The sequence below is a fragment of the Mesoplodon bidens genome (assembly GCF_964165515.1).
Source record: "Mesoplodon bidens genome assembly, chromosome: 18".
Taxonomy (NCBI): Eukaryota; Metazoa; Chordata; class Mammalia; order Artiodactyla; family Ziphiidae; genus Mesoplodon; species Mesoplodon bidens.
In genome coordinates this window covers 28,716,088-28,743,408 of record NC_138175.1, presented here as the reverse complement: position 1 = coordinate 28,743,408, position 27,321 = coordinate 28,716,088, and the positions used below count along the sequence as shown (strand labels likewise).

At 49.2% G+C, this 27,321-nt stretch overlaps 1 protein-coding gene across 9 annotated transcripts in view; it reads left to right on the top strand.

Moving 5' to 3' along the window:
* The window catches only part of NLRC5 (NLR family CARD domain containing 5), a 111,074-nt gene that overhangs the window by 41,616 nt on the left and 42,137 nt on the right, over positions 1-27,321 (top strand). For 7 of the 9 annotated variants that reach the window (XM_081215248.1, XM_081215249.1, XM_081215245.1 and 4 more), the window contains 15 exons: positions 4,037-4,148; positions 7,264-7,571; positions 8,395-8,454; positions 12,448-12,516; positions 13,697-15,371; positions 16,516-16,599; positions 16,745-16,828; positions 17,861-17,944; positions 18,067-18,156; positions 18,779-18,838; positions 20,283-20,348; positions 20,846-20,929; positions 23,065-23,148; positions 24,084-24,173; positions 26,609-26,677. In XM_081215248.1, coding sequence (XP_081071374.1) covers positions 4,129-4,148; positions 7,264-7,571; positions 8,395-8,454; positions 12,448-12,516; positions 13,697-15,371; positions 16,516-16,599; positions 16,745-16,828; positions 17,861-17,944; positions 18,067-18,156; positions 18,779-18,838; positions 20,283-20,348; positions 20,846-20,929; positions 23,065-23,148; positions 24,084-24,173; positions 26,609-26,677 — 2,927 coding nt within the window. In that variant the 5' untranslated portion in view covers positions 4,037-4,128. Of the gene's footprint in view, positions 1-4,036; positions 4,149-7,263; positions 7,572-8,394; positions 8,455-8,800; positions 8,915-12,447; positions 12,517-13,696; positions 15,372-16,515; positions 16,600-16,744; positions 16,829-17,860; positions 17,945-18,066; positions 18,157-18,778; positions 18,839-20,282; positions 20,349-20,845; positions 20,930-23,064; positions 23,149-24,083; positions 24,174-26,608; positions 26,678-27,321 lie in introns of all 9 variants that reach the window. The other 2 variants (XM_081215252.1, XM_081215250.1) reach the window with 2 other exon arrangements.

Genomic DNA, 27,321 nt, shown 5'->3' with positions numbered 1-27,321 from the left:
GTGTTTTGTTTGTTTGTTTGTTTGTTTTTGGCTACATTGGATCTTTGTTACTGCGTGCAGGCTTTCTCTAGTTGTGGCAAGTGGGGGCTACTCTTCATTGTGGTGAGCGGACTTTTTATTGTGGTGGCTTCTCGTTGCGGAGCACAGGCTATAGGCACACGGGCTTCAGTAGTTGTGGCATGCGGGCCCTAGAGTGTGTGGGCTTCAGTAGTTGCGGCTTGTGGGCTCAGTAGTTGCGGTGCACGGGCTCTAGGGCACACGGGCTCGGTAGTTGTGGCGCACGGGCTTAGTTGCTCCACAGCATGTGGGATCTTCCCAGACCATGGCTCAAACCCGTGTCCCCTGCATTGGCAGGTGGATTCTTTTTTTTTTTGTATAGTATTTTTTTATAAATTTATTTATTTTTTATTGATTATTTTTATCTGTGTTGGGTCTTCGTTGCTGCCTGCAGGCTTTCTCTAGTTGCGGCGAGCAGGGGCTACTCTTTGTTGCAGTGCGCGGGCTTCTCATTACGGTGGCTTCTCTTGTTGCGGAGCACGGGCTCTAGGCGCCAGTGTCAGTAGCTGTGGCACGAGGTCTCAGTAGTTGTGGCTTGTGGGCTCTAGAGCGCAGGCTCAGTAATTGTGGCACATGGACTTAGTTGCTCTGTGGCATGTGGGATTTTCCCGGACCAGGGCTCAAACCCATGTCCCCTGCATTGGCAGATGGATTCTTAACCACTGCGCCACCAGGGAAGCACCGGGTACCATAAAGTTTTAATGACAGTTACTTTATAAAATGCCTTTGTTTGGAAGCCTCTCCGTTATTACCTGCCTCTCCCAATGAATAGTCTTTGATATAATTGCCTTCGTTTTTTTCTTTTTATCTAATTCTAATTCAAAATGTTTATTATGAAATAGTTAAGACACACAAACACTTGTCATATCTGCCATTTTTTGTCTAAAAGACCATTATTATAATTTTACCAAGTTCTCAGAAGTATCCTACTGTAATATATTTAAGGCATTGCCTTAAATATGTCTATTAACTTAGAAGGATTTTTCCTTTCACTTTCTGTAGTCACAGGCAGGCTTGTCTTAGTCTGTTACAGCGGTTCTGGCCGTCATAACAGAATACCATAGACTGGGTGGCTTACACAACACACATTTATTTCTCACAGTTCTGGAGGCTGGGAAGTCCAAGATCAAGGTGCCAGCATATCCGGTGCCCAGTGAGGACCCTCTTCCTGACTTGCAGATGGGTGCCTCCTCCCTTTATCCTCCTCACGTGGCAGTGAGCAGAGAGAGGAAGCACATCTCTCCTGCCTTTTCTTATAAGGGCACTAAACCCATCATGAGGGCTGCATCCTCATGACCTAATTACCTCCCAAAAGCTCCATCTCCAAATACCGTCACACTGCAGATTTAAGCTTCGTCATATAAGTCTGGGGGGAACACAAACATTCAGTCCATAGCAAGGCTTTATTTCAATTTGCTCATGCTTCTCTCCATTTCTTCTGTTAGAATTTGACAGTTTTCTTTTTTTAAAAAACCATTATTACCTCAGTAGCTCTTCAACAGGCTGTGTTTTTTTCCCCCTTGTTTCTAACTACAGTACTTATCTCTGTTATATTAGAATATGCTCTCCTTTTTAAAAATTTATTTTATGAAGTGTAGTTGATTTACAATGTTGTGTTAATTTCTGCTATATGGCAAATTGATTCAGTTATACATATATATATATATATATATATATATATATATATATATATATATATATATAGTCTTTTTCCTATACTTTTCTGTTATGGCTTATTATAGGATATTGAATATAGTTCCCTGTGCTATACAGTAGGACCTTGTTGTTTATCCACTCTATATGTAATAGTTTGCATCTGCTAATCCCAAACTCCCAGTCCATCCCTCCCCCACCACCCCTCCCCCTTGACAACCACAAGTCTGTTCTCTGTGAGTCTGTTTTGTAGATAAGTTCATTTGAGTCATATTTTAGATTCCACATATAAGTGATATCATATGGTATTTGTCTTCCTCTTTCTGACCTACTTCACTTAGTATGATAATCTCTAGTTCCATTCATGTTGTGCAAATGGCACCGTTTCATTCTCTTTTATGGCTGTGTAGTATTCCATTGTGTGTGTGTGTATATATACATATATATATATACATATATATATTTGTGTGTGTGTATATATATATATATATATATATATATATATACACACACACACACCACTTCTTCCTTATCCATTCATCTGTTGATGGACATTTAGGTTGCTTCCATGTCTTGGCTATTGTGAATAGTGCTGCTATGAACATAGGGGTGCATGTACCTTTTCGAATTATAGTTTTGTCTGGGTATATGCCTAGGAGTGGGATTGCTGGATCATATGGCAACTCTATTTTTAGTTTTTTGAGGAACCTCCATATTGTTCTCCATAGTGGCTGCACCAGTTTACAACAGTGTAGGCGGGTTCCCTTTTCTCCACACCCTCTCCAGCATTCATAGACTTTTTAATGCCGGCCATGCTGACCGATGTGAGGTGGTACTTCATTGTAGTTTTGATTTGCATTTCTCTAATAATTAACAATGTTGAGCATCTTTTCATGTGCCTATTGGCCATCTGTGTATCTTATTTAGGGAAATGTCTATTTAGGTCTTCTGCCCATTTTTTGATTGGGTTTTTCGTTTTTTTCTTATTGAGTTGTATGAGTTATTTGTATATTTTGGAAATTAAGCCCTTGTCCATCACATTATTTGCAAATATTTTCTCCCAGTCCGTAGGTTGTCTTTTCATTTTGTTTATGATTTCCTTTGCAGTACAAAGCTTGTAAGTTTGATTAGGTCCCATTTGTTTATTTTTGCTTTTATTTCTATTGCCTTGGGAGACTGACCTAAGAAATTGGTACGATTTATGTCAGAGAGTGTTTTGCCTATGTTTTCTTCTAAGAGTTTTATGGTGTCATGTCTTATATTTAAGTCTTTAAGCCATTGAGTTTATTGTTGTGTATGGTGTGAGGGTGTGTTCTAACTTCATTGATTTACATGCAGCTGTCCAACTTTCCCAGCACCACTTGCTGAAGAGACTGTCTTTTCCCCATTGTATATTCTTGCCTCCTTTGTCAAAGATTAATTGACCGTAGGTGTGTGGATTTATTTCTGGGCTCTCTATAGAATGTGCCCTCTTGATGTGGATTGACCTAAAGTCTGGAACTTTGTTTTTACATTCCTCATACTTCGGAGATAATCAGTGCACACTACTCTGATCTTTTGCCTTTCTTCCGTTCTTCCATGTACTTTTTAGCCATCTTTTTTCTTCTCTATTTCTTATTGTTAGACAAGATCTCTAAAGCTATATTGCGTAGGCCTTTGTGCCAGAGCATCATTTTATTTTATTTTTTATTGAGATATAGTTGATGTACAATATTATGTAAGTTACATGTGTACAACATAATGATTCACAATTTTTAAAGGTTATACTCCATTTATAGTTATTATAAAATATCAGAGCATCGTTTTATTGTCCTCTTGGTGAGACAGTGATCGATGCCTCTGGGTTTTCTCATTAAGAAGAATGTTTGCTCTTGATTATTTAAAAACTTCTTCATGATGTATTAAGAGAGAAGACCGCACATTCTAACCTCTTTGGGGTTTTATTAGGAAAGGAAACTGACATCTGTGGTAAGGATTATTCTATTTTAATCCAATAAATTAGCTGTAATAAGTCTGCTGAATTTGAGGGGCCTGCAGTGACGTCACAAGTCACTGTAAGGGGAATGTTCAAGTTGGAAGAGAAAGAGGGGCATCCTCTGGGCCAGATACGGCGGGAGGTGACACCAGGGAGGGCTGGGCTGTGAACAGTCCAGGGACAAAAAAATCTTGGTTGGGGAAGAAGAAGATCTGTACCTGAAGACGAGGAGACTGTTTCTGGGTCGATGTCCTCAGCGGTGTCAGGGGTAGGGGTCAGTGCCTTCTTTACAGAATTCCTCTTGGAACTTGGAATAATGATGGGGAGAGTGCACTGTCTCCTCTCTCTTAGGGGCCTGTCCTATGGAAAGAACCTAAAAATCCAGCTCAGGGACTTGGCCCAGGAACCCATGAGACCCTCTCTGTGGACATCCTAGAACATCTATGATGAACCAGGAAACCAGGTAGGTAATCATTCCCCTTTGCCTCCTCTCTTTCCCTCCCATCCACTCCTTCATCCCCCACCCTCCTACTGCCAAGACTGCTCCCTACTGCTCCCTGGACTGCCCCCAATAGAGCAAAGTTACTCTTAGTCACCCTTCAGCAAGAGAGTGAGAATCATCAGACACAGAACATCAGCAAGGACCTGCATCAGCGTCTACCCTTTTCATGGATGATGTGACCAAGGCCCTGACAGAGAAGAGATGTGCTCATAATAAGAGTGTATCAGTTAAGATAAGCTAGTGTATGCTGCAGTAACAAACAACCTCCAAAGTCCCCGTGGCTTATGACAACAAAAGTTATTTCCTGGTCTCAGTTCTTGTCTAATATGAATCAACCGGGGCCTCTAGTCCACATTATCCTCTTTCCCGGACCCAGGCTAAAGGAACAGCCAGGATCTGGAATACTGCTGGCCACTGTGTTAGAGGAAAAGTGAGAACAAGGTGAACTTCTGCACAGACATGACGCAGGTCATTCTTTAGCATATTTCATTGCCAAAGCAAGTTTCGTGGCCATACCCAATTTCAAAGGGGCAGAGAGATGCAATCCAACCAAAGGCCTAGAAAGAGAGTATCTGTGAATAGCCCTAATTCCGTGAACAGAGAATTAGTTAGAGAGCTGGGACAGGCACACCCATCTCCTAACTCTGGGGCTGAGGCTCTTTCTACTATAAACCTCTGTCTCCAAGGCTATTTCCCACAGACTTCCACAGTGACCAATAATAATATAATGTGCCTTTTCTTCCAGGGATGATTATTTTTAAGGAACTTAAGGTCTTACCCCCAGGGGATGGAGCACTCATGGTGGGAACAATGGGATCATGTTAGACTGGCTAGAGGGGAAATTCGAATTTGAAGGACTTTCCCAGAAATTATACCATCCAGGCCCTCCTCACTTCTGCCTGGCACCTTGCTGCCCTGGATGATTTCTTTATGGGCCACATGATTTTGGACATTATAGCCCAGAAAAGTAGCTGTGCCCTAGGCCATGTTCACATCCTTGTGCCAAGGTCACACAAAGGGCAGGGATTAGCCCTTGTCTGGTGCCACCTAGGGATCTCAAGCCTTGGAAATTTACTGGCCTGAGAGGTAAGAAATCTCAGTTCTGAGCCTGGCTCTGCCATGGACTTGTATGATGACCTTGGGCGTGTCCTTTACCCTTCCTTGGCTTAGTCTTTCCATCTCTTCAGTGGGGATGGTGATCCCTGCCCATGCCATAGATGTGAGCATGTTTCATGAATTCTAAAGCCCTGTGCCTGAGCAAGGAGTTGTTGCTATTAGTTTAGTTGGGGAAGGGTGACCAGAGGGGCTGGGGACATGTGCCCAGTAGGCCTCTGCCGAGGGTCAAGGGAGAAGCTGGGGTCTGAACCCCAGGACACATGGTCTTTGCCCCAGCCTCTGGGGGTTGGTATGGCTGGCCCCTGGGCAGGCCTCCTACCTTTTTCAGAGTTAGAAGTGGAGTCTCTGGAGTTGTGATAATTAGATGAGACACATAAAGCATGTAAAACAGTGCCTAACACATAGTAAGTGCTTTCTGAGTGTTTGTCTCTATTATTAAGGAAATAGTACCAGAAAGTACATTTGGAAATGTTATAGTATATTCCACTGTATTATGGATAACCAGTTAGTTAGTCTCCCACTGTTGAATATTTAGGTTGCTTCCAATTTTTTCTTTTTTTTTTTTGCGGTACGCGGGCCTCTCACTGTTGTGGCCTCTCCCGTCGCGGAGCACAGGCTCCGGACGCGCAGGCTCAGCGGCCATGGCTCACGGGCCCAGCCGCTCCGCGGCATGTGGGATCTTCCCGGACTGGGGCACGAACCCGTGTCCCCCGCATCGGCTGGTGGACTCTCAACCACTGCGCCAGGATTATTTTTAATAGTTAAAAATTGGGGGCTTCCCTGGTGGCGCAGTGGTTGAGAGTCCACCAGCCGATGCGGGGGACACGGGTTCGTGCCCCAGTCCGGGAAGATCCCACATGCCGCGGAGCGGCTGGGCCCGTGAGCCATGGCCGCTGAGCCTGCGCGTCCGGAGCCTGTGCTCCGCGACGGGAGAGGCCACAACAGTGAGAGGCCCGCGTACCGCAAAAAAAAAAAAAAAAAAATCCTGCAGTGCACAGCTTTGTAACTAAAAATTCTGTGTACCTCCATGATTGTTTCCTAAGGCTAGAATGTTAGAAATGGAATTGCTGAATCAAAGGGCCTACAGACTTTTTAGGCTTTCACTACATGTGTCCCTTGCCTTATATTAGTACTCCTACCAGCAGGTTGTTTGAGAGTTCCCGTTTAGAAGGGGAGAATTTGCTTAGAGAGAGAAAGGAGGCGGTCTGTATTAGCTAGGATTATATTTCACTGTGAATAGCAGAAAGGCCCAAGCAACAGGGGTTTACACAGAATAGAAATGTATTTCCTTGTCATGTAATAGAAATTCAAAGTCAGAGAGTCCAGGGCAGGAAAGCTTTACCCTCCATCTTCCTCAGTACTGGCTTCTACCTCATAATCCAACGTGGCTGCCCAAGTTTCAGTCATCACATCGGCATTCCAGCCAACAGGAAGAAGCAAAGAATGATATACAATATTTCCGCCTACATCCCACTGGCCCAAATTTAATTACATGGATACATCTAACTGCAAGGGAGGCTGAGAAATATAGTCTATTCCAGATGACCAGGGAATATTCAGGGGTTCGAGTACTAAGGAAGAAGGGAAGAACAGATTTTGGGGGACAGCTAGTTGTCTCTGCCATGAGCTTAGCTCACACAGAGAGCAGCACAAATGGGTCCATGGAAACAAGAATGAGTAAAGCATCGTCAGGGCATTATCCACGGGGAATGAACTAGACCATTCCAGAGCCAATACATAGGCACAGATTAATTTTGTAAAAGATGCAGAAGAAGGAGATTAATTTCTGGGACCGAGCTCTGGGCAATGGCATTGAGACTCCACGGAGTGGCCACTTCTTTGTCTTCTGTGTCTGTCTCTTCTCTTCCCCTCAGATGTAGGGGGTGGTTTGTGACTGCCCCTCTTGGCTTCCCCCAAGCTGAGTTGTCCCCCAGCTCACCTGCCTACCTGGTCCCCGCAGGGCTGGGCTGCACATGGACCCCATCAGCCTCCAGCTGGGCACCGAGAACCTGTGCGGATGTCTCGTGAGGCTGCTCAGCAAAGACCCAGAATGGCTGAGCGCCAAGGTGAAGTTCTTCCTCCCCAACGTGGACCTGGGCTCCGAGGACCAGTCCCCAGACCCCACACAGAGGATAATCCAACAACTCAGCAAACTGCACACCCAGGGTCAGAGCACCTGGCAGGAGTTCATCCACTGCGTGTGCATGGAGCTGGACGTACCACTGGACCTGGAGGTGCCGTTGCTGAGCACTTGGGGCCACGGAGACGGTAAGAGCGGCCGTGAGCAGTGCAACGCCGCCAGCTAGCCCCGGGGTGTGGGGAGCCAGAGAGGCTCAGGTGGGGCCGGGACCTGTCTGGCTCAGAGACAGCATAGCCAAACCAGGAGCAAAATTCCATGTTTCTGCGCACCTCCCGGAGCAAATGCGCTAACACCACCAAATCCGCTGGGGACCTGGAGGACTCCTCCTTCCACATTGTACCACCCCAGTTGCCCAGAAAGGCAGGATGCACAGAGAGAAAGGACCAGGTGACTTCTTCCTGCCAGGAAATTCCAAATAGCCTGTAACACCCAAGAGGTTTCTTTTAGCAATGCAGTCAGAAGGTCATAGAGAGAGCCCTCTGACTACTGCTTCTGCGCAGGCTGATTGAACTCTGTTCTGTCCAGCGAATATTTCTTGGGCTCTTTCTATTTACACAGCACCGTGGGGAAGCACAGAACACTGAGGGGTGACGGTGTTCTTGGAGAGAAAGTGAGAACTTACTCAAGAACTCTACAAGGCAGAGTGCAGGGCAGGCGGGGAGGCACAGTGTACACACACACGTACGTGCATGCGCACAAGCAGGCATAAACGCGTGTGCGTGCACACGCATACCTGTATGTGCACAAACCTTTAGATATGCACACGTGTCTGCCCCCAGCTGCCTTCAAGGCTCACCACCAACTGTGCCCTCCACAGGTCGCTGAGTGTAGATTTCTCCCTTGCTGGGAACCCACCCTAAGGGATGAGCCCCGAGCCAGACATGGGGCCAGAGCTGGTCCCAGGGCATCCTAGCACATGCCCATAGCATATTATCTCCTCCCCTCTTCCAGGCTTCCCCAGGCAGCCGGAAGTTGGCGAGGAAAGCCGAGCAGACTCTCAGCTCCACCCTGGTAAGGCCCGGGGCTGGGGAGTGGGAGTGGGGGTGAGCATGCGAAGTCCTCACCTCAAACCCAGAGCAGGCTGGTGGTGGCTGGTCACAGCCGTTTCCCATAAGCCAGCCTCCTCATCCTTGGACCCATCTGCACGCTTCCCAGGTCCCTCACCACGACTCCCAGCCTCACCTGCACCCCCTCTCTGCCCCTCAAGGCTTTGGCCTGTCCTGATACATGTTCCCAGGGGTCTAACCTGGAGCCTCCTGGGAGAGTCTGAAGTTGTCAGCCCTTGACCACTGCCAGAATCCCCTCCCTGGTTTCACTAGGGGAAGCCCATTCTCACTTCCCTGTCCCCAAGCCTCAGGGCCTCGTGCTCCAGCCGCACAGACTCAGGCCCCTCACCATTCAGACACCCGCAGGCCTGACACTAACCACACCCAGGGAGCCTCTGACTGGTATTCTGATGGAGCGCAGCGAGGTCAGCGATCAGATGGTCCGCCTCACTGATTCATAGGCCACACTCTATTCAGAATCTTTCTTTCATTTTTCTTTTTACTGTGGTAAATTACATGGAATATTACCATCGTGACTACTTTTGAATGTACAGTTCAGTGTATTAAATACACTCACATCGTCGTGCCACCACCACCATCCATCTCCATAATTCTTTTCATCTTGTAAAGCAAACTCTACCCATTAAACAATAACTCTCCATTCATCCCTCCCCCAGCCCCTGGTAACCACCATTTACTTTCTCTCTATATGGCTTTAACTACTCTAAGTACGTTGTATAAGTGGAATCATACAATATTTGTCCTTTTTGACGGGCTTATTTCGCTTAGCATAATGTCCTCAAGGTTCATCCATGTTGTAGCAGGTGTCAGAATTTCCTTCCTTTTTAAGGCTAATATTCCACTGTATGTGTAAATCACATTTTGCTTACCCGTTCGTCCTTCGGTGGACTCTTGGGTTGTTTCCATATTTTAGCTATTGTGAATAATGCTTCTATGAATATGGGTAAACAGATATCTCTTCAAGACCCTGCTTCAATTCTTTTGAGTAGATATCCAGGACCCAGGGTCATATGGCAACTCTATTTTTAATTTTTTGAGACACCTCCACAGTGTTTTCCACAGAAGCTTCACCATTTTACATTCCTACCAACAGTGCACAAGGGTTCCAGTTTCTCCACATCCTTACCAACACTTTTTGTTTTCTGTTTTTTTGATAGTTGCCACCCTAATGGGTGTGAGATGGCATCTCATTGTAGTTTTGATTCGCATTTCCCTAATGATTAGTGATTCTTTAAAAATATTTATGTATTTATGTTGCACTGGGTCTTAGTTGTGGTATGCGGGATCTTTAGTTGCAGCGTGCAGGGTCTTTAGTTGTGATGTGTGGACTCTTAGTTGTGGCATGCGGGACATAGTTCCCCAACCAGGGATCGAACCCGGGCCCCCTGCATTGGGAGTATGGAGTCTTACCCACTGGCCCACCAGGGAAGTCCCAATCATTAGTGATGTTGAGCACCTTTTCATGTGCTTATTGGCCGTTCATATATCTTTTTTGGAGAAATGTCTGTTCACGTCCTTTGCCCATTTTGAATTGACTTCTTTGGTTTTTTGTTGTTGAGTTTTAGGAGTTCTGTCTATATTATGGATATTAATCCCCTATCAGATATATGTTTTGCAAATATTTTCTCCTATTCTGTGGGTTGCCTTTTTACTTTGTGGGTAGGGTGTTTTGATGTATGATTTAAAAAATTTTTATGAAGTCCAGTTTTTCTATTTATTCTTTTGATGTCTGTGCTTTCGGTGTCATCTCCAAGAAATCATTGCCAGTCCCGGTGTCGTACACTTTCATCTCATGTTTGCTTCTAAGAGTTTTATTGTTTTAGGTCTTACATTTAGGCCCTTGATCCACTTGGAGTTAGGTTTTGTATTTGGTGTTAGGTAAGAGTCCAACTTTATTCCTTTGCATGTGGATATCCGGTTTTCCCAGCACCATTTGTTTAAAAGACTGTCCTTTCCCCCACTGAATGGTCTTGGCACCCTTGTCAAAAATCACTTGACCATATATGTGAGGGTTTATTTCTGGGCTGTCTATTCTATTCCATTGGTCTTTATGTCTGTCTTTATGCCCATACCACACTGTTTTTGATTACTGTAGCTTTGTAGTAAGTTTTGAAATCAGGAAGTGTGAATCCTCCAGTTTTGTTCCTTTTCGGGATTGTTTTGACCATTTGGGGTCCCTTGAGATTCCACATGAATTTTAGAATGGGCTTCTCTATTTCTGCAAAAAAAAAAAAAAGGCATTGGGATTGTAATAGAGATTGCATTGAATCTATAGGTCACTTTGGGTAATATTGAAATTTTCAACATTATTAAGTCTTCCAATCCACGAACATATGTTTCATTTATTTATGTCTTCTTTAATTTCTTTCAGCAACATTCTGTAGTTTTCATTGTACAAATCTTTCACGTCCTTGGTTAAGTTAATTCCTAAGTATTTTGTTCTTTTTGATACTACTGTAGATGGAATTATTTTAGTCATTTTCTTTTCAGATTGTTCATTGTTCATGTATAGAAATGTAACTGAGTTTTGTGTGTTGACTTTATATCCTGCTACTTTGCTGAATTCATTTATTAGTTCTAATAGCTTTTTTGTGGTTGTCTTTGGGGTTTTCTGCATATAAGATCTGATCATCCGCAAACAGAGATAAGTTTACTTCTTTTTTCCAATTTGGATGCCTTTTATTTCTTTTTCTGGCATAATTGCTCTGACTAGAACTGCCAGTTCTATGTTGAGTTGAAGTGGTGAATGCAGGCATCCTTGCCTTGTTCCTGATCTTAGAGGAAAAGCTTTCCGTCTTTGACCATTAAGTATGATGTTTGCTGTAGTTTCAGAACCTTTATTTCTATAGAAATATTGACTTTTTACTTATAGCTGTGCATGGCTATAACAGAAAACATCCATCCCGTAACCCTAGCTCCCCAATAAACCAAGACTGTTTGATACCTGCTCCCTCTGTCCCTTATCACTGAGCTGGAATACTTGTCACCTGGCTGTGACCAGCCCTGGTTGATATTTAGCTAGTGAGTCCGTTATTAGTAAAAGACTCATTAAAATATTGAAATACAAGGGAATTCCTTGGTGGTCCAGTGATTAGGACTCAGTGCCGTCACTGCCGAGGGCCCAGGTCCAATCCCTGGCTGGGGAACTAAGATCCTGCAAGCCGCTCAGCACAGCCAAATATATCTTACACTGATTCCAGCCCCTCTTCGGGACCCCTGGGTTTCCCTGCAGACCAGCATCTAAAAATTTAACACGTGGCAGGGCAAGGGGCCTGCTCCAGCGGCCGTTCTGATTGCTCACCAGTGCCTGGCTGTAGGAGTGTCCTGCTTTACTTCCTAAAATCCTTCCATAGCCCTCTGTCTTCCTTCCTCCCGTCCTTTCTGTCTCCCCTTCCTTCTTGTTCTCCTTCTTCCTTTCTTCCTTTCCCAACCCCTTCAGAAAGGTATTAAAGCGACTCTTGAAAATCCATGCAACCAGACAAGAACTCATGAAACTAGTAAGAGAAGTGAGGAAATTTGGAAGATGTGAAATAAGGGGGATAAAACACACTGGTACAGGAGGGAGGGCACAGGCCTGACCAAGCCTCGTGGAAGCTCCACTTTTCCAACCAGCAGTGCCCTCGACAGAGCTGGGTGCTTTCCAAGCCATTTAGTGCTTGAGGCTGTTGGCTGCGGGTCCTGCTTCCTGCATTCTGGGCTGGGAGACCCCCCGGCCCAGAGCCTCCAGCCCTCTCTCTTGGGCCTGGGACCCCTCTGCAAACAGGAACTGATGCTGATGCAGCCTTTGCCTGCTGCCTGCCTTCACTCAGTCCCTGAGTGTGGATATACTTGTCTGGATGCTGCCTGTCTGTGGAATGGAGCTCCCTGAAGGTGCTGGCTACCCCCTCAGCCCAGGCGCCCAGACCTCACCCCTTACTCCTTCCTTCATGCTTTCCAGGCCTCAAGCGGCCTCATCAGAGCTGTGGGTCCTCACCTCGCCCAAAGCAGTGCAAGAAGCGGCAGCAAGGTGGGTACCAAGGTGGGGAGGGACCCGAACACTGGATTGGATTGCCTTGGGGCAAGGACACAGATCCTGGACTCTGTCCCCTGATAACAGGCTTCCAGTCACGGGCCCCCTGACTCTTGTCTTCCAAGCTCCCAGGAGGGAAGAAGAGGAGGTCCTGGGTGGGCAGAGCAGAGAGCTAGGTCTGGCAAGGAAGCACCTTGCCCAGTGGGCCACAGCGGGGCTTCTCCAGAGATGGCTCAGCTGAAGGAGTTCAAGGCATCCCAGCAGGTCGCAGCTTCACCATCCAGGCTTTTCCGGGGACACTCCCATGTCCTCAGGCTTGAGGGAGCTCCAGGGATGTGACCAGCATGACCTCAGAACTGGGCTCCCATTGGCCAGTTTAGGGCTGAGCTGGATAGCAAGGCAGAAGCGTTGGGGGCCCCTGGGAAGACATGGGGGCTGCTGTGGACCGGTCAGGCCGGGACAGAAACTTCTGTAATTCTCCACCAGTTGTCCCACCAGCTGGGAAACCCAGCCCCATGGGGCATAGCCAGAGGATTCACAGCTGGTCACAGGATTCGTATCTGTATAAAATAGGACACTATGTCAGGTGCCCCCCCCAGCAGGGGTATCCAGTGTCCCCCAACAGTGGCCCTGGGCCCTCCCCTGGGCCACCCAAGATCTCCCAAATGACCCAATTAAAGTCAACACCCGGCAATATAAGTATTGACTATTGACCAGCTTCCGCAGTTCTGATTGTTCAGTGCCTGGGCCCACAGGGTGTTAGTGCTTATCATGGGCATCACACAACTGAAACACTGTGGAGATGGGGGCCGCGGACAGGTTACTTCGATATCACAGTAAAAGCTTGTTCCAATAAGATATTGCAGAGGAAGTGCCCCCTTTCCCCTCCCCCATCTCACTGAAAACTTTACACCACTTACATTGTTGCAAAACAAATAGAGCCGTGGTCCACACTTCCCCATTCCTACCTCCCTGTGTAAATGGCTGCCAGAGCCTGTGCTTCTGTAGAGCCAATTAATTCTAGGAATTTGGGGGGCACAAGAGCACCTGTGTGCTCTTGCCACCCCCCCACCCCCATACGTACATGGCCAAGGGTACAGGCTCCCAACAACCTGATACTGTGGTGAGTGGCGCGGGGAGGCCCCCCGCTCTCATGCAGTCTCCCTGTCCCCTACAGAGCTGGCCAAGAGGTACCTGCAGCTGCTTAGGACTTCTGCCCGGCAGCGCTATGCCGACAGGACCCCCAGGCCAGGGCAGCCGCTTGCCTTCCCCCAAGCCTACATCCCTCCAATCTTGCAATGGAGCCGGGCCTCAGCACCCTTCGACACTCAGGAGGGGGCCATTACAGGGGACCCCAAGGCAGAAGATGGCACCGACGTGAACATTCGGGACCTCTTCAATACCAAGGCCAACAGGGGCCCAAGAGTGACGGTGCTTCTGGGGAAGGCGGGCATGGGCAAGACCACGCTGGCCCACTGGCTCTGCCAGAAGTGGGCTGATGGTCAGCTGGACCGCTTCCAGGCCCTGTTCCTTTTCGAATTCCGCCAGCTCAATGTGATCACAGGTTTCTTGACGCTACCCCAGCTCCTTTTTGATCTGTACCTGAGGCCTGAGGCTGGCCCCGAGGCCGTCTTCCAGTACCTGGAGGAGAATGCTAATGGAATCCTGCTGATCTTTGATGGGCTGGACGAGGTCTTCCACCCCTGCTCCAGCAAGGAGACTGCAGGCCCTGAGGACCCAGCATCAGCCCTCACCCTCTTCTCCCGCCTCTGCCATGGGACCCTCCTGCCTGGCTGCTGGGTAATGGCCACCTCCCGTCCAGGGAAGCTGCCCGCCTGCCTGCCCACCACGGCGGCCACGGTCCACATGTGGGGCTTTGACGGACCACGGGTGGAGGAGTACGTGAGCCACTTCTTCAGCGACCAGCCATCCCAGGAGGCAGCCCTAGCAGAGCTGCGGGCAAACAGACGTCTCTGGAGCATGTGTGCCGTGCCCGCTCTGTGCCGGGTCGCCTGCCTCTGCCTCTACCATCTGCTCCCGGGCAGCTCTCCAGGCCAGTCTGCGGCCCTCCTGCCCACCATGACCCAGAACTACGTGCAGATGGTGCTAACCCTCAGCCCCCGAGGGTTCCTGCCTGCCGAGTCCCTGCTGGGTCTCGGGGAGGTGGCCCTGCGGGGCCTGGAGACAGGGAAGGTCATCTTCTCTGCAGGTGACATCCCTCCACCCGTGGTGGCCTTCGGGGCTGCCCTCGGCCTGATGACCTCCTTCTGTGTGTGCACGGGGCCTGGGCACCAGGAGACAGGCTATGCCTTCACCCACCTCAGCCTGCAGGAGTTTTTTGCTGCCCTGCACCTGATGGCCAGCCCCCAGGTGGACAAAGATACACTCTCCCAACATGTCACCCTCACATCTCGCTGGGTGCAGCGAACCAAAGCTAGACTGGGCCTTTTAGACCACCTTCCCACCTTTCTGGCGGGCCTGGCATCCTGTGCCTGCCGCCCCTTTCTCAGCCTCCTGGCACAGCGGGACGAGGCCTGGGTGGGTACCAAGCAGGCAGCAGTGGTACAAGCACTGAGGAAGTTGGCCACCCGCAGGCTCACGGGACCAAAGGTTGTAGAGCTGTGTCACTGTGTGGGTGAGACACAGGTGCCTGAGCTAGCTGGCTTCACAGCCCAGAGCCTCCCCCATCAAATGCCCTTCCACAACTTCCTGCTGACCTACGCCGACCTGGCTGCCCTGACCAACATCCTAGGGCACAGGGATGCCCCCATCCACCTGGATTTTGAGGGCTGCCCCCTGGAGCCCCGCTGCCCTGAAGCCCTGGCAGGCTGTGAGCAGGTAGAGAATCTCAGGTGAGAGTAAGGGCAGGGGAGCTCTGGGGAGGACCTGGGAACATCCCTGGGAGAGAACTGGACTTTTGGGAGAGCGGAGGCCAGCCAGTCTCGGCAGAACCCTGCTGAGGAAAACTGAGGAAGAATCTTGAATATCAGAACAGATAGGTCCTTCCTTACTGCCCCTTAGCCTGCGACACAGTGAGGAAGCTCCTTGCCCCTCCAGGAACTCTGGGGTCCAGTTAGATCTCCTCTACTTATGGTTTCTGGATGCAGTCTTTCCCTCTTTTTCTCTCAGTCATGGGCTGGAGCATCTGATCCAGGCTGTGCTATTAGACCCTCTTTGCTTTGGATACGGTATTTAACCTCTCAGCCTGAGTTTCTTTATCCCTAAAATGAATCAGTAATAATACCTACTTCATAGGGTTGTTGGGAGAATGAGATGAAATAATGCATGAAAAACACTTCGTGGCACAGTTCTTGGCACAGAGTAAAGGCTCGATATGTGTAGTAGCTAGAGAAAAGTTTAGGCTGCAATAACAAAGAATCCCTCCCCCCCATATACAGTGGATTAAGTAATGTGGTTGTTTTTGTTTTTGTTTTTTTTCACTCTTATGGAAGACTCAGAGGTAAGTGGTCCAGGTCAGTGGGATGGCTCAGCTCCACATGGCCATGAAGAGACCCAGGTCCCTTCCATGGTTGCAGCAGCATCTCCTTGGGCATCTTGATCTGCAGGGTCAAAGCTGGGTCACAGACACATCTGTGCTCTGGCTTGGGGGAAAGTAAAGAGAGAACACGGATTAGACATGCCCAATGGGTTAAAGCTCAGTCCTGGAAATAGAGCACATCCTTTCCACGCACGTTCCACTGGTGACAACATATTCGGAGTCGTATGGTCACACTGAGCTGCAGGGGAGGCTGGGAAACACCACCTCTGGCTGGGAAACCAGGTTCCCAGTTATAGCTACAGCAGAGAATGGATTTTGGTAGACGATTAGCAGTATCTGCCATAATATGTATTTGTTACTACTACAACAGTTACAGCAACAACTACTACTATTGCCATTACTGGATTAAATTCCATCTCTCAGAGGAGGGAATGGATGATGATCTCTAAGCCCTGCCCACCATTGATCTTCTGCCACTTCGCCTCTTCCCGTGGCAGCTTTAAGAGCAGGAAGTGTGGGGACGCCTTTGCCGAAGCCCTCTCCAGGTGCTTGCCAACAATGGGGAGCCTGAAGAAGCTGGGGTGAGTCAGGGCTGGGGACCAAGATGGATCCTCAGCCGGCGATGCTTGGAACTCTCCTCCCGCCCCTCAACCCTACAGAGGGCAGATTCCTGGCCGGTCCCCTTTCCCATCCCCATTCTTCCCACTATCTTTGCTTACCCTGTAGGTTAGCAGGAAGTAAGATCACTGCTCAAGGCATCAGCCACCTGCTACAGGCTTTGCCCCTCTGTCCGCAGCTGGAAGAGATCAGGTGAGTGAGCTCCAGGAGGGCTCGCTGGCTGAGGGGAGGATTCACTGTCCAGGTCCCAGGGCCCCCCTTGAGCCTGGACTGGGTCCTGTATATTCCATTAGGGTCTGGCCACTACTTTTTCAGTGAGACCCATAGAGGAGAGGCATCAGTCCAAGAACTGGGTGGGACTGGATCCAGACACAAGGCTCCCAGAGACCCCAGAGAAGTGCTAATATTTTGGGACATCTTGAAGGAGCTTGAGTTTTGAGGGTCCCTCCCTTCTTTCTGTGACCCTGAGAGAAGGGATGGCGTGGTGTAGGCAGGTGCTGTGTGGGTACACATAAAGGCATGAAACACACACATACGTCCACATTCATGCACATATGTGCACACACACTTGCACTTGCCTGCTCACTTAAGTATATGCCACACATACATGCACATGTGCAGCACACACATGCCTGCACATGTTCACTGTTTCTGATCCTTTGTCCTGACCAAGTGATTACACACAGAGGCACCCTTATACTCTTCAGCTGTTTTGTCCCTCTAGCTAGGAACCCAGGCAGGGCTGTTTGTGGACCCCATTTGACAGGTGGGGAATGTGAGGTCAGAAAGGAAAGTGCTTGGCCTAGGGCTTTGGGTGAATCAGGACCAGAGATGAGGCTGCAAGCAGCTTCCCCTGCATCCCAGTCTGCTCATCACCTGGGAACCAAGAGGCCCTGCTGAACTCAGGCCTCAGGCACATCCCAGACAGAGCCTAGAGAGCAGGGTGCTGGCTCCCCTCATCCCACCTCAGGAGGCTTTCACAGTCCATCATCTGGATCCCTTGGGCCACCAGGCAGAAACTCTCCCAGAGGGACTGAACTGGGATGGAAGTGAGGCCAGCAGAGGGCCTTTCCTCCTAGCTGGGCCTGCTGGATACCACAAACTTCTCGTAGGCCCCTATCTTAAGTCTCCTGCATGAAGATAGCCACGCCTGTCGCCTGCCACCTGGGGCTCCCAAGTCTCTCACCCCCAGGGCTGAGGGACTGGGCCTCGGTCTCCCTACAGTTTTCGGGACAACCAGCTCAAGGACTGGGAGGTGCTCAGCATCGTGGAGGTACTGCCTTGCCTGCCGCGGCTCCAGAAGCTTGAGTAAGCCGTCTTTCCACCACCCCTGCCTGAGTGACCTCCCCCTCCTCCCTTGGAGAGCAGAGAGAGTCTGGGGTGGATGGGATGGGGGATTCACTCCTGACACCTTTGCCACAACCATGCAGCCTGAGCCTCAACAATGTCTCCGTGTCAACCCTCCTCTCCTTGACAAATGTGGCAGTCACATGCCCCACCGTCAGGATGCTGCAGGTCAGGTGAGCAGGAGGAATGGGGTCCTGGCCTTCAGGGTCTTGAGAAAAGGGGAGGAGAAAGTGGGGATGGGAAAAGGAGGAGGCCACTGGTCTGCAAGACCTACGTGTGCATGCATGAGTCTGTTTTACTCACATCAGTATCTCCAGAGCCCAGCTCAGGCCTGGCACCTCGTACTCAATAAGTAGTTAATGAGTGGAAAGATAAATGGATAGACGGATGGATGGGTGGTTGAGGGAATGAATCAACAAATCTAGGAACAATAGGCAGAGTGGAGGGAATCCTGAGTCCCATGTCGCTCTCCGTGGTGCTGAACTAGCCAGCTGGGGTCACGGGATAGATGAAGTGTCATGCCTCTTAATCCCAGCACTGTGGCTCCTATAGAAACTCTCAGCATTCCGAACTTTTATAATTTTTCCAGCAAAAATTGTTTTCCTGACTTTTTAAAACACTCAGGATTTGTCTAGCAACGACATAGTCACAATTTTACATGTCTGCTATGGAGCACTTTTGCCAGTTCTGTTGTTTCTCTGTCGATAACAAAATCAGCTCTCTCTGGATGTTTGGGGCAGCACAGGGTGGTAGGGCTGGTGTACTGGTTTCACGGCTAAGTGTCTGACCCTGCAGGAAGGCGGACCTCATCTTCCTTCTCTCCCCACCCACAGAGACGGCTACAGAGCTACAAGGGTAAGAAGCTAGGGATGGGGTGGGTTTGGGCTCATTCTGAGAAGCAATCTGGGATTAGGTAGTTGTGGGGAAAAGTGGCAAAAAGAGCTTAGGAAGAGCTGGAATACGGGGATTTTTCTTGCTACTGCTCCCCTGGGAAATGACTTATTTCTCAGAGTTGGCCAAGGACTTAGCTTCCTCTAGTGTCTCTGGACCACATCGAGCTCCTGTGATGAGCGGGCATCATCAGAAGCCTCAGAGTGAATCAGACCCTTAGGGAGGACATGAAGATATGGTGAGACTGGTGATACTATGCAGGGAAAACTCTTCGAATTAAAAAAGGAGGAAGGCAATTATGGTACCAACACCTTAGACTTGTTCTGAGAATTAAATGAATTAGCACACTTAAAGTGCCCAGAGCACTGCTGGCATCCAGTTGCCATTCAAGCGCTAGCTGTTCCAGCTGTGCATGGATTCCAGCTTGGCCAGTCCTTACTGGGCAGAAATAGGGAAGTTGCCTTCCCATTAAAGAACTTTCTGTGTTTCCCTCACACGCCTCCTTGTGAGACTCAGAGACACATGAAGTTGTATGGCCTCATGCAAGTCCTTTCCCTGCTCTGAGCCTCAGTTTCCTCACCCATACAGGGATCTTTTTACCCTCTGACTGCATAGAGCTATAATTATTTAAATAATTTAATATTAATTAAAATTAAATAAAATGATCATTTCAGTTCATCAGCCACTTTAGCCACATTTCAAGTGCTCAATGGCCACAGGTGGCTAGTGGCTCGCATAGTGGATGGAACAAATAGAAAACATTTCCATCATCACAGAGAGTTCTTTTGGACAGCACTGATCTAGAAGTCTATGAAAATCCATAATGTTCCAGCACCCCTACAGACCCCAGTCCTCCCCTAGCCCAGTTGGAGAGAACACTTGGCGGTGCCTTGGCTTCCCAAAGCCTGCACCCACATGCAGTCCATGCTCCTGGCCTTCTGAATCACAGATGGTACATCTACAAATGGAGACTATGGCATCTTAGACAATAGCAGCTTCTTTTCGTTAAGCTTGCACTTTGCTAAGCTTGCCTATGCTGGGCACTTGACCATACATCGTCTCATTCAGTCCTTCGATCACTCTATGTATTGGATGTATGTGTTGGATGTTGTCATCCCACTTTAGAAAAGAGAAAACTGAGGCTCAGATGGGTGAAGTGACTTACCCAAGGCCATACAGCTATATATGGCAGAGCCAGAATTTGAATAAAGGTCCCAATTGACCTTAAACCTTTTTCCCTGCTGCTTTGCTGAATAGCACCTTTAGTACCTTCAGGCAACCATCTTTGTTATTCATTCACTGTGGGTCATGCTATAGGGTCTTCATTCCTAGAAACCAAGGGAAGAGGTTTGGTCCATCAGGCCCTGGACTCCTGAGCCCAGGCCAGTGTTGGATTTGTTCTTGCCAGAGACCCAGACCTACAGGGAAATGCCAACCAGAGGAAAGAGGCTCAGAGGAGAAGCCTGACACTCAGGTACCTCAGTGGGATGGGATCCATTGCTTTGAGGGGAGGGATATGATACAGGGGGAGGGTCCCTTCCCAGAGGAGGCATGGCAGGGGCAGGGAGGATAAAAGGAAAAGCAGATGTGGAGCTGGGAAAGGACATGAGTAACCCATCCCGGCCTGAACAAGGAGCACTTGTCATAACAACAATAATAGCTGTAATTTAATGGGCCCTTGCTTTGTGCTTGGCTCTGTAGTATTTTATATCCATTACCTCATTGTGATTCTTTTGAAAACCCTGCAAAGTATACATTATTAGTCCCATTTGATAGAGGAGAAAACTGAGTCTCAGATAGGTTAGGTGCCTTATCCCAGGTCACCCAGCTACTGAAAAACAAGGCCAAGATTAGACCCAGGTCTGCCGGCCTCCTGGCTGCTGCAGCTCCTTCCTGGTAGCTGCACTCAGAGCTTCAGGAGGCATAGCATAGCTTCTTACCTTGAGCTTCTCGGCCCTACCCCTGCCACAGCCTCCAGGAGTGTCAGCTCGGGGTCCATGATGTGGAAGTGCTCATAGCCCAGCTCCGGGAAGGTCCACACCTGGATGAAGTGGAGTGAGTATGATGGGGAGCGTGGGACAGGAGACAGAAAGGGAGGGCAGGGCAGCATAGGCAAGGCCTCAGCTTTGGGTGGACGGTGTGGGGAAGGGCATGCTGCTTCATTAAGAATTTGGGGGAATCAGATCATCCTAACAGCTACCATTATTTAGCACCCGTCCTGTCCCAGGTGGTTTTACATACATCCTCTCATTTAATCCTTATATCTCTATGATGTAAGTACTGTTACTATGTGCATTTTATAGTGGAGGAAATTAAGCCACGGAAAGGTAAATTTGCTCAAGGTCACAAGGCTAGGAAGAGTTTAGGCCAGGGTTCAGGCTCAGACAGTCTGGCTCCTGCCCTCATCTTCACTGAGATCTGCGAAGCAGAAACCTCATCACGTGCAGTCTTGTCTTCCAGACCACAGCCCTCAGGGTCCCCTCACCCTGTCTTCCTCCCAGAGTAGCATGAGATGACCTTCTCTTTTTGGGCTGGAGAAATTCCCATGATGTCCAGCTCCTGAGCAGAGCCTTTGAGAGTGGGGTTTGGGGATTGGTGGAGGTCCTGTCATGTTACCGGGAAGGGACCCCTGCCACGATCATCCCAGGAAATCAAATGGGCATGAAGGTGGAGTGATGGAATGCCATCATGTATTTTGAGTGGCCCCACCCTAGGGCAAGATGGACGGGGTGAGGGCTGCCTTGATGACCAAAGCCTGAACCTTGACCTTGTCCCATTGGGAGAACCAAGACAGGATTAGAAGGTGGTTTTTACCCAACTCACATACTTCCACCCATCTCGCCACCACCAAGCCTGTCCCTCCCCCAGTTTTCTCACCTGCAGGTGTGCCCCATCACCCACCTAGTTACACAGACCAGACACCTCTCAGCTCCCTTGCCCTCCTCCTATAGCCAGTCCATCCTGAGTCGACCTACCCCCTATATAGTTCTCAAAACCGTTCTCTTGGGGACTTCCCTGGCAGTCCAGTGGTTAAGACTCTGCGCTTCCACTGGAGGGGGCATGGTTTCGATCCCTGGTCAGGGAACTAAGACCCCGCATGGTCTGGGACTAAGATCCTACATGCCGTGCAGCGCTGCAAAAAAAAAAAAAAAAAAAAAAAAAAGTTCTATTTTCTCCATCCTCTTCATCCACCTCCCTAGTCCAGACCACTCTCATCTTTCACTTGGATACCTCCTCACTAGGCTTCCATCCTGGCCACCTCCACCGGGCAGTGAACTTCTTTTTACTGCCTGCCCCCTTCCCAGTGCTCAGGATAAGCCCAAATCCTAAAATCCTGTGTGATCCAGCACCATGCCTCCAACCCCACAAGCCCCATCTGACCCCACCTTCCCACTCCATCTTTAATGCAGACATACCGGCTCTTTTTCAAGTCCTCTAATGTGCTATGCCATGGAATCTTTTTTTTTCTTTTTTTTTTTTATTGAGGTACGCGTGCCTCTCATTGTTGTGGCCTCTCCCGTTGCGGAGCACAGGCTCTGGACGTGCAGGCTCAGCAGCCATGGCTCACAGGCCTAGCCGCTCTGCGGCACGTGGGATCCTCCCGGACCGGGGCACGAACCCATGTCCCCTGCATCGGCAGATGGACTCTCAACCACTGCGCCACCAGGGAAGCCTGCCATGGGATCTTTGACTGTGTTGTTCCTACTGCCAGGAACACCCTTCCCCCATCTCTCTCCCAGCCCTTACCTATTGAACTCCTAGTTTTTCTAGCAAGTAGCTCAAACATCAGGCAAGCCTTTCCTGGTCCCCAAACTAGATCAGATTTCCCTATAAGCGTGGAGCTCATCACAAGAAGTAATTATGTAGGTTGCAGCATAAAGAAACAGTTGAGGATGGGACCTTGAAGTCAGGCTGCCGGAGTTCAGATCCCAGGCCCAACTCTGAGCAAGTGTTTTAACCATCGGTTAACTCATCAGTAAAATGAGGATAATAATAGTGCCTACTTCGTAGGGTTGTTATGAGGATTAAATATCGATTAATTGTAAGAGCATCTAGGACAGTGCCAGGCATGTGGTACGCAGTCTTTCAATGTTCATTATAATTGAGTCTCATTTGTTGGAGGGATGCTTTGACTGTGTGAATGCTGAGGGTTGAGGGGCAGCACAGAACATCAGACCCCTCTGTCTCAGCCTCTCAGGGAACCAGCTGGAAGATGAAGGCTGTCAACTGATGGCGGAGGCTGCACCCCAGCTGCACATCGCCAGGAAGCTGGAGTGAGTCGCCCACCCCACTGTCGACTACCAGGGAGGGCCCAGGAGAGCCCCAGCTGGTCCCCGCCACCCCTGGTCCCCGTGCCCACAGTCACCAGAAATAGTGCTACTCCACTGACCAGCTCTACTTTTTCTCCCAGCTGCAGCGTAGTTGGAGTGGTTCAACCATGCCTTGCCTTTGCCTCTGGCATGAGCCACTTTGTTCCAGTTGTTAAAATCCCTTGAACACGTAGAACGTGTTCACTGTACATCAGTAGCTTGTATTCCAGTTTGTCCTGACAACAGCCCCGGGGTGGGGTGGGATGCAGAGTTGCACCGGGGCAGCGCTAGGGTATTAGGTGGATGGGTGCTGGGCTGTTGGAGTGGGAAGTGATACGGTGGGATGTGGTTTTGGGGTGAAGGGGTGGGTCGTTATGGTAGTGGAGTGAGAAGAAAGGGTAATAGGCTATTGGGCGTGCTGTGGTGTTGCACGGTGTGGGCTAGGGGTGCTATTTGAGGGGGGTGGGATGTGTTGGGGTCTTAGCGTCGAGTGGGAGTGGGGGAGTGTTGAGGTTAGGGTATCAGTGGTTTGGAGTCTTGGCTTTACATTTAGACCCTGGCTCTGTCACTCAGTAGCTCTGTGACCCTGGGAAGGTAACTTCATATCTCTTGGCCTCAGGTTCCCCATTGGTAAAATGGGATTAAAATGGTGGTTATTTTTCAGACCAGAAAACTGAGGATCAGAGAAGCAAAAACAGTGAGTCAGCTCTTACTGCTCCAGCTGGAGAACTTTATTCTCTGTGTGAGGCAAGAGGTCATTCTTTTTTTTGGTTAAAGACTCAGGACATTCCACGAGTGACAGCCAGCCAGCTGCTGAGCCAGGAGAAGGCGGCTGGAGCTGTGTGGCGCTGGGGACTCCAGCCACCTGCTAATGGCCGTCTCCCTCCTCCTCTCCGCAGCCTCAGCAGCAATGGACTTTCTCTGGCCGGGGTGTGCCGTGTGCTGAGTGCAGTGAGCACCTGCCGGACTCTGGCAGAGTTACACGTCAGGTAGGGACTCCCAGTGGACCCCCATCACCCACTCTCGCCTCTAGCGTGGAGCTCTTGGGCTCTCCTGTCATTCTCTCTAAGTCCTTGGAATTCTTTCTGGCCCCAGGCCTTTGAGACCTGTAGAAGATGCTGCTAGTGCCCCGCCCAGACCCCTTTACAGCTGGACGCCCGTTCCCAGGTGCTGTGGGTGTTGGCTGCGCACAGCTTATACCTCCTCCAGAGAAATGTCCTGGGCCGATAAGAGCCAGTGATGCCTGGGAGGTTACACACCCCCTTATCCTCCCAGCCAGGAGTGGCCAATGACAGAGGCAGAGGTATAACCCTCTGGCCCCGTTACCTCCGGTGGGACAAACTTTTAGTGCTATTGACGTTACCAAGTCCAAGCTCACTCTGCTCGCCACACACAGGCCAATGAATCTGAGACGAGGTGTTTAGGCAGACTGAGAAGATGGCAGACTAGTGTCTCCGAGAAACCATCTTATCGGGGTTTGGATGCCAATTTCTTTTATAGAACAGAGAGGGGGAGGAGATGAGGAAGTAAAAGGGCCATAAGTTTTGCAAATATCCCCTGGAATGGCCAGCCTTGGGCAGGGGACGTGTTAATTTCTTCTTTCTTGCAGCCAGCCACAGGTGGGCGGGGTCAGGATGCTTCCCTGAACAAAGGCACTTTGGTTTAACATTCAGGCAGAGGGGCAGGGTTCTCCAAGGCAGGCCATTACGTACAGACAGTATCCTTTTAGTGAACAAAAGCGACGGGAAGCAAAGGTTAAAGTAAAAGAAACAGATCCAACAGGTAGTCAGATCTGGCTCTTCTATGTTGCATTCATGCTCCCTGTGGGATCAGGCTGAGGACCTGCCCTGTTCTGCTTCCCTCGGTCCCTTACTGGTTTCTCCTGAGATCAGACCCTCAGTACATCATGTACACAGTGACCAAGTGACTCTGCTTCTAAGAGAACCCGACCTCAGACAGGGCCCAACCTTATTTCTGTAAGTCTCCGCATTCAGTCTGGGCAGCTGAGGACAGATGCTAATTAATGTCAACACAGTCCCCACCCATAGGGGTCTCCTGCTTTAAACACCCCTTAAAGGAGGAAGGGAGACCAGATTCACCCACGAGGTGGTACTAGGGGCCTTGGTTCACTGTATATAATGATTCAGTAAAGGCCCTTAGGGCATTCCAAATGACACTCCATTCACTTCTAGGAATTTATAATGAAGAAATCACCGTGACTGTGCAAACACTTTGACCTGCAGGGATGTTCACCTCAGTATTGATTATAATAGGAAAAAAATGAAAATAACTTAAATCTTTAACAGTAAGATATTAGTGATACTAGTTAAGTAAACTAAGTTGCCTCCAGAGAGAAGAACTGATGGAACCATTATATAGCTGCAGCTTTAGTGTGGAGGGATGACTCTGGCATATTAAGTAAACATAAAAATCTTAATTCATCGGGGAATTCCCTGGTAGCCCAGTGGTTAGGACTCGGTGCTTTCACTGCCGTGGCCCAGGTTCAGTCAGATCCCACAAGCCATGCGGTGTGGCTAAAAAAAAACAGAAACAAATACTTAAACATTTTTTTTAATTCCTCATTTTATTTTATTTATTTATTTTTCATTGCGGTACGCGGGCCTCTCACTGTTGTGGCCTCTCCCTTTGCGGAGCACAGGCTCCAGACGTGCAGGCCCAGTGGCCATGGCTCACGGGCCCAGCCGCTCCGCGGCATGTGGGATCTTCCCAGACCGGGGCACGAACCCATGTCCCCTGCATCGGCAGGCGGACTCTCAACCACTGCGCCACCAGGGAAGCCCTCTCATTTTTATAATAAAGCTTTTCAATCAAACTGAAAGCTAGAGAGAATGGTATAATGAACTCCCAACTCCCACCAATAATTATCAACATCATGTAACCCTTGCTTCATCTGTCCTTTGAAATATTTAAAAGGGAATTTTTAAAAGGGAATCTGTAAATTTAATCCCATCTTTTAAGAAAGAAAAAGAAAGAATATTAACTGCATTAAGAAGACAAGACTTGAAGGATCCACTCCACATGTTATCATCAGTGATAATTGATATGTGGAAGAGATTGTGGGTGATTTTTCTTTATTTTCTTATTTTACTATATCTTCTAAGTTCTCCAGAGGGAAGAAGAATAACTTTTGTCATGGGAAATATATATATAACGTTCACTTGGAAAGGCGAGGTTAGGGATGCTCTGGACTCTCAGTGCCTGTCCCGACCTGGCAGTGTGGCCTCACCGCACAGGGGTGAGTACCCTCAGGCGAGAGAAGACATCAGGGCAAAGTCAGAGGAAGTGCCGCAGCTAGAGGTAGGGGGATGGTACCTTAGAGGTTCCTGGAGGCCAGGCTAAAAATAAGACGCAGCAGCAGCTGGGCCCCCCAGCAGCTGCTTCCTCCCTCCCCTCCTGTCTGCAGCCTGCTGCACAAAACCGTGGTCCTCAAGTTTGCCCCGGAGCCGGAGGAGCAGGAGGTGACCCAGAAAAGGTAGGGCCAGGACCGTCCCCTCCTTGACCGCCACAGCTGGACAGTGTAACTCAACAGCCGGGGGACCTTGACAAATTCACGAAGGCACAAGAAGCCAGCAGGCTTGGCTGGGGATGAAGCCCTAAGGGGAGGCTCAGAGGACAAACTGCCTCCCCATTTCCCAAGTGGTACCTGAAGAGAGCCCTGGGATGCCAGATGCAGACGGCAGACTGGGGCAGGGGTGGGGTAGCCAGAGAGCTACACGTGGGAGACGGAGGCCCTTCAACCTAAACCCAGAGGATCGCCTGGCGTGTAGCTCTGATTCTGGTCAGAACTTCTGGCTCCCGTTGGCACAAGGACCCTTTAGAGGGTGTTTGCCTCCACCATGGTTCCTTCCTGGATTGCCCCAGGCTGGCACCTGAGCAGAGACTCAGCTCTTTGCTCCTCAGTGTGCACCTACAATCTCTTCTGTAGGGTCTGAGCTTTAGAAGGCTTGCTTGCAGCTGAGGCTGACATCTTTGAAGGCACTGCTGGTGATGAGATTAATGATCCTAAGAGCCAAGGTTAACTGAGCACTTACTATGCACCAAGCAGCAAACTAAGACAATTCACCTGTGTTCTCCTAGTACCAGGCTAAGTGATTTGTCCCAGGTCACACAGCCAGG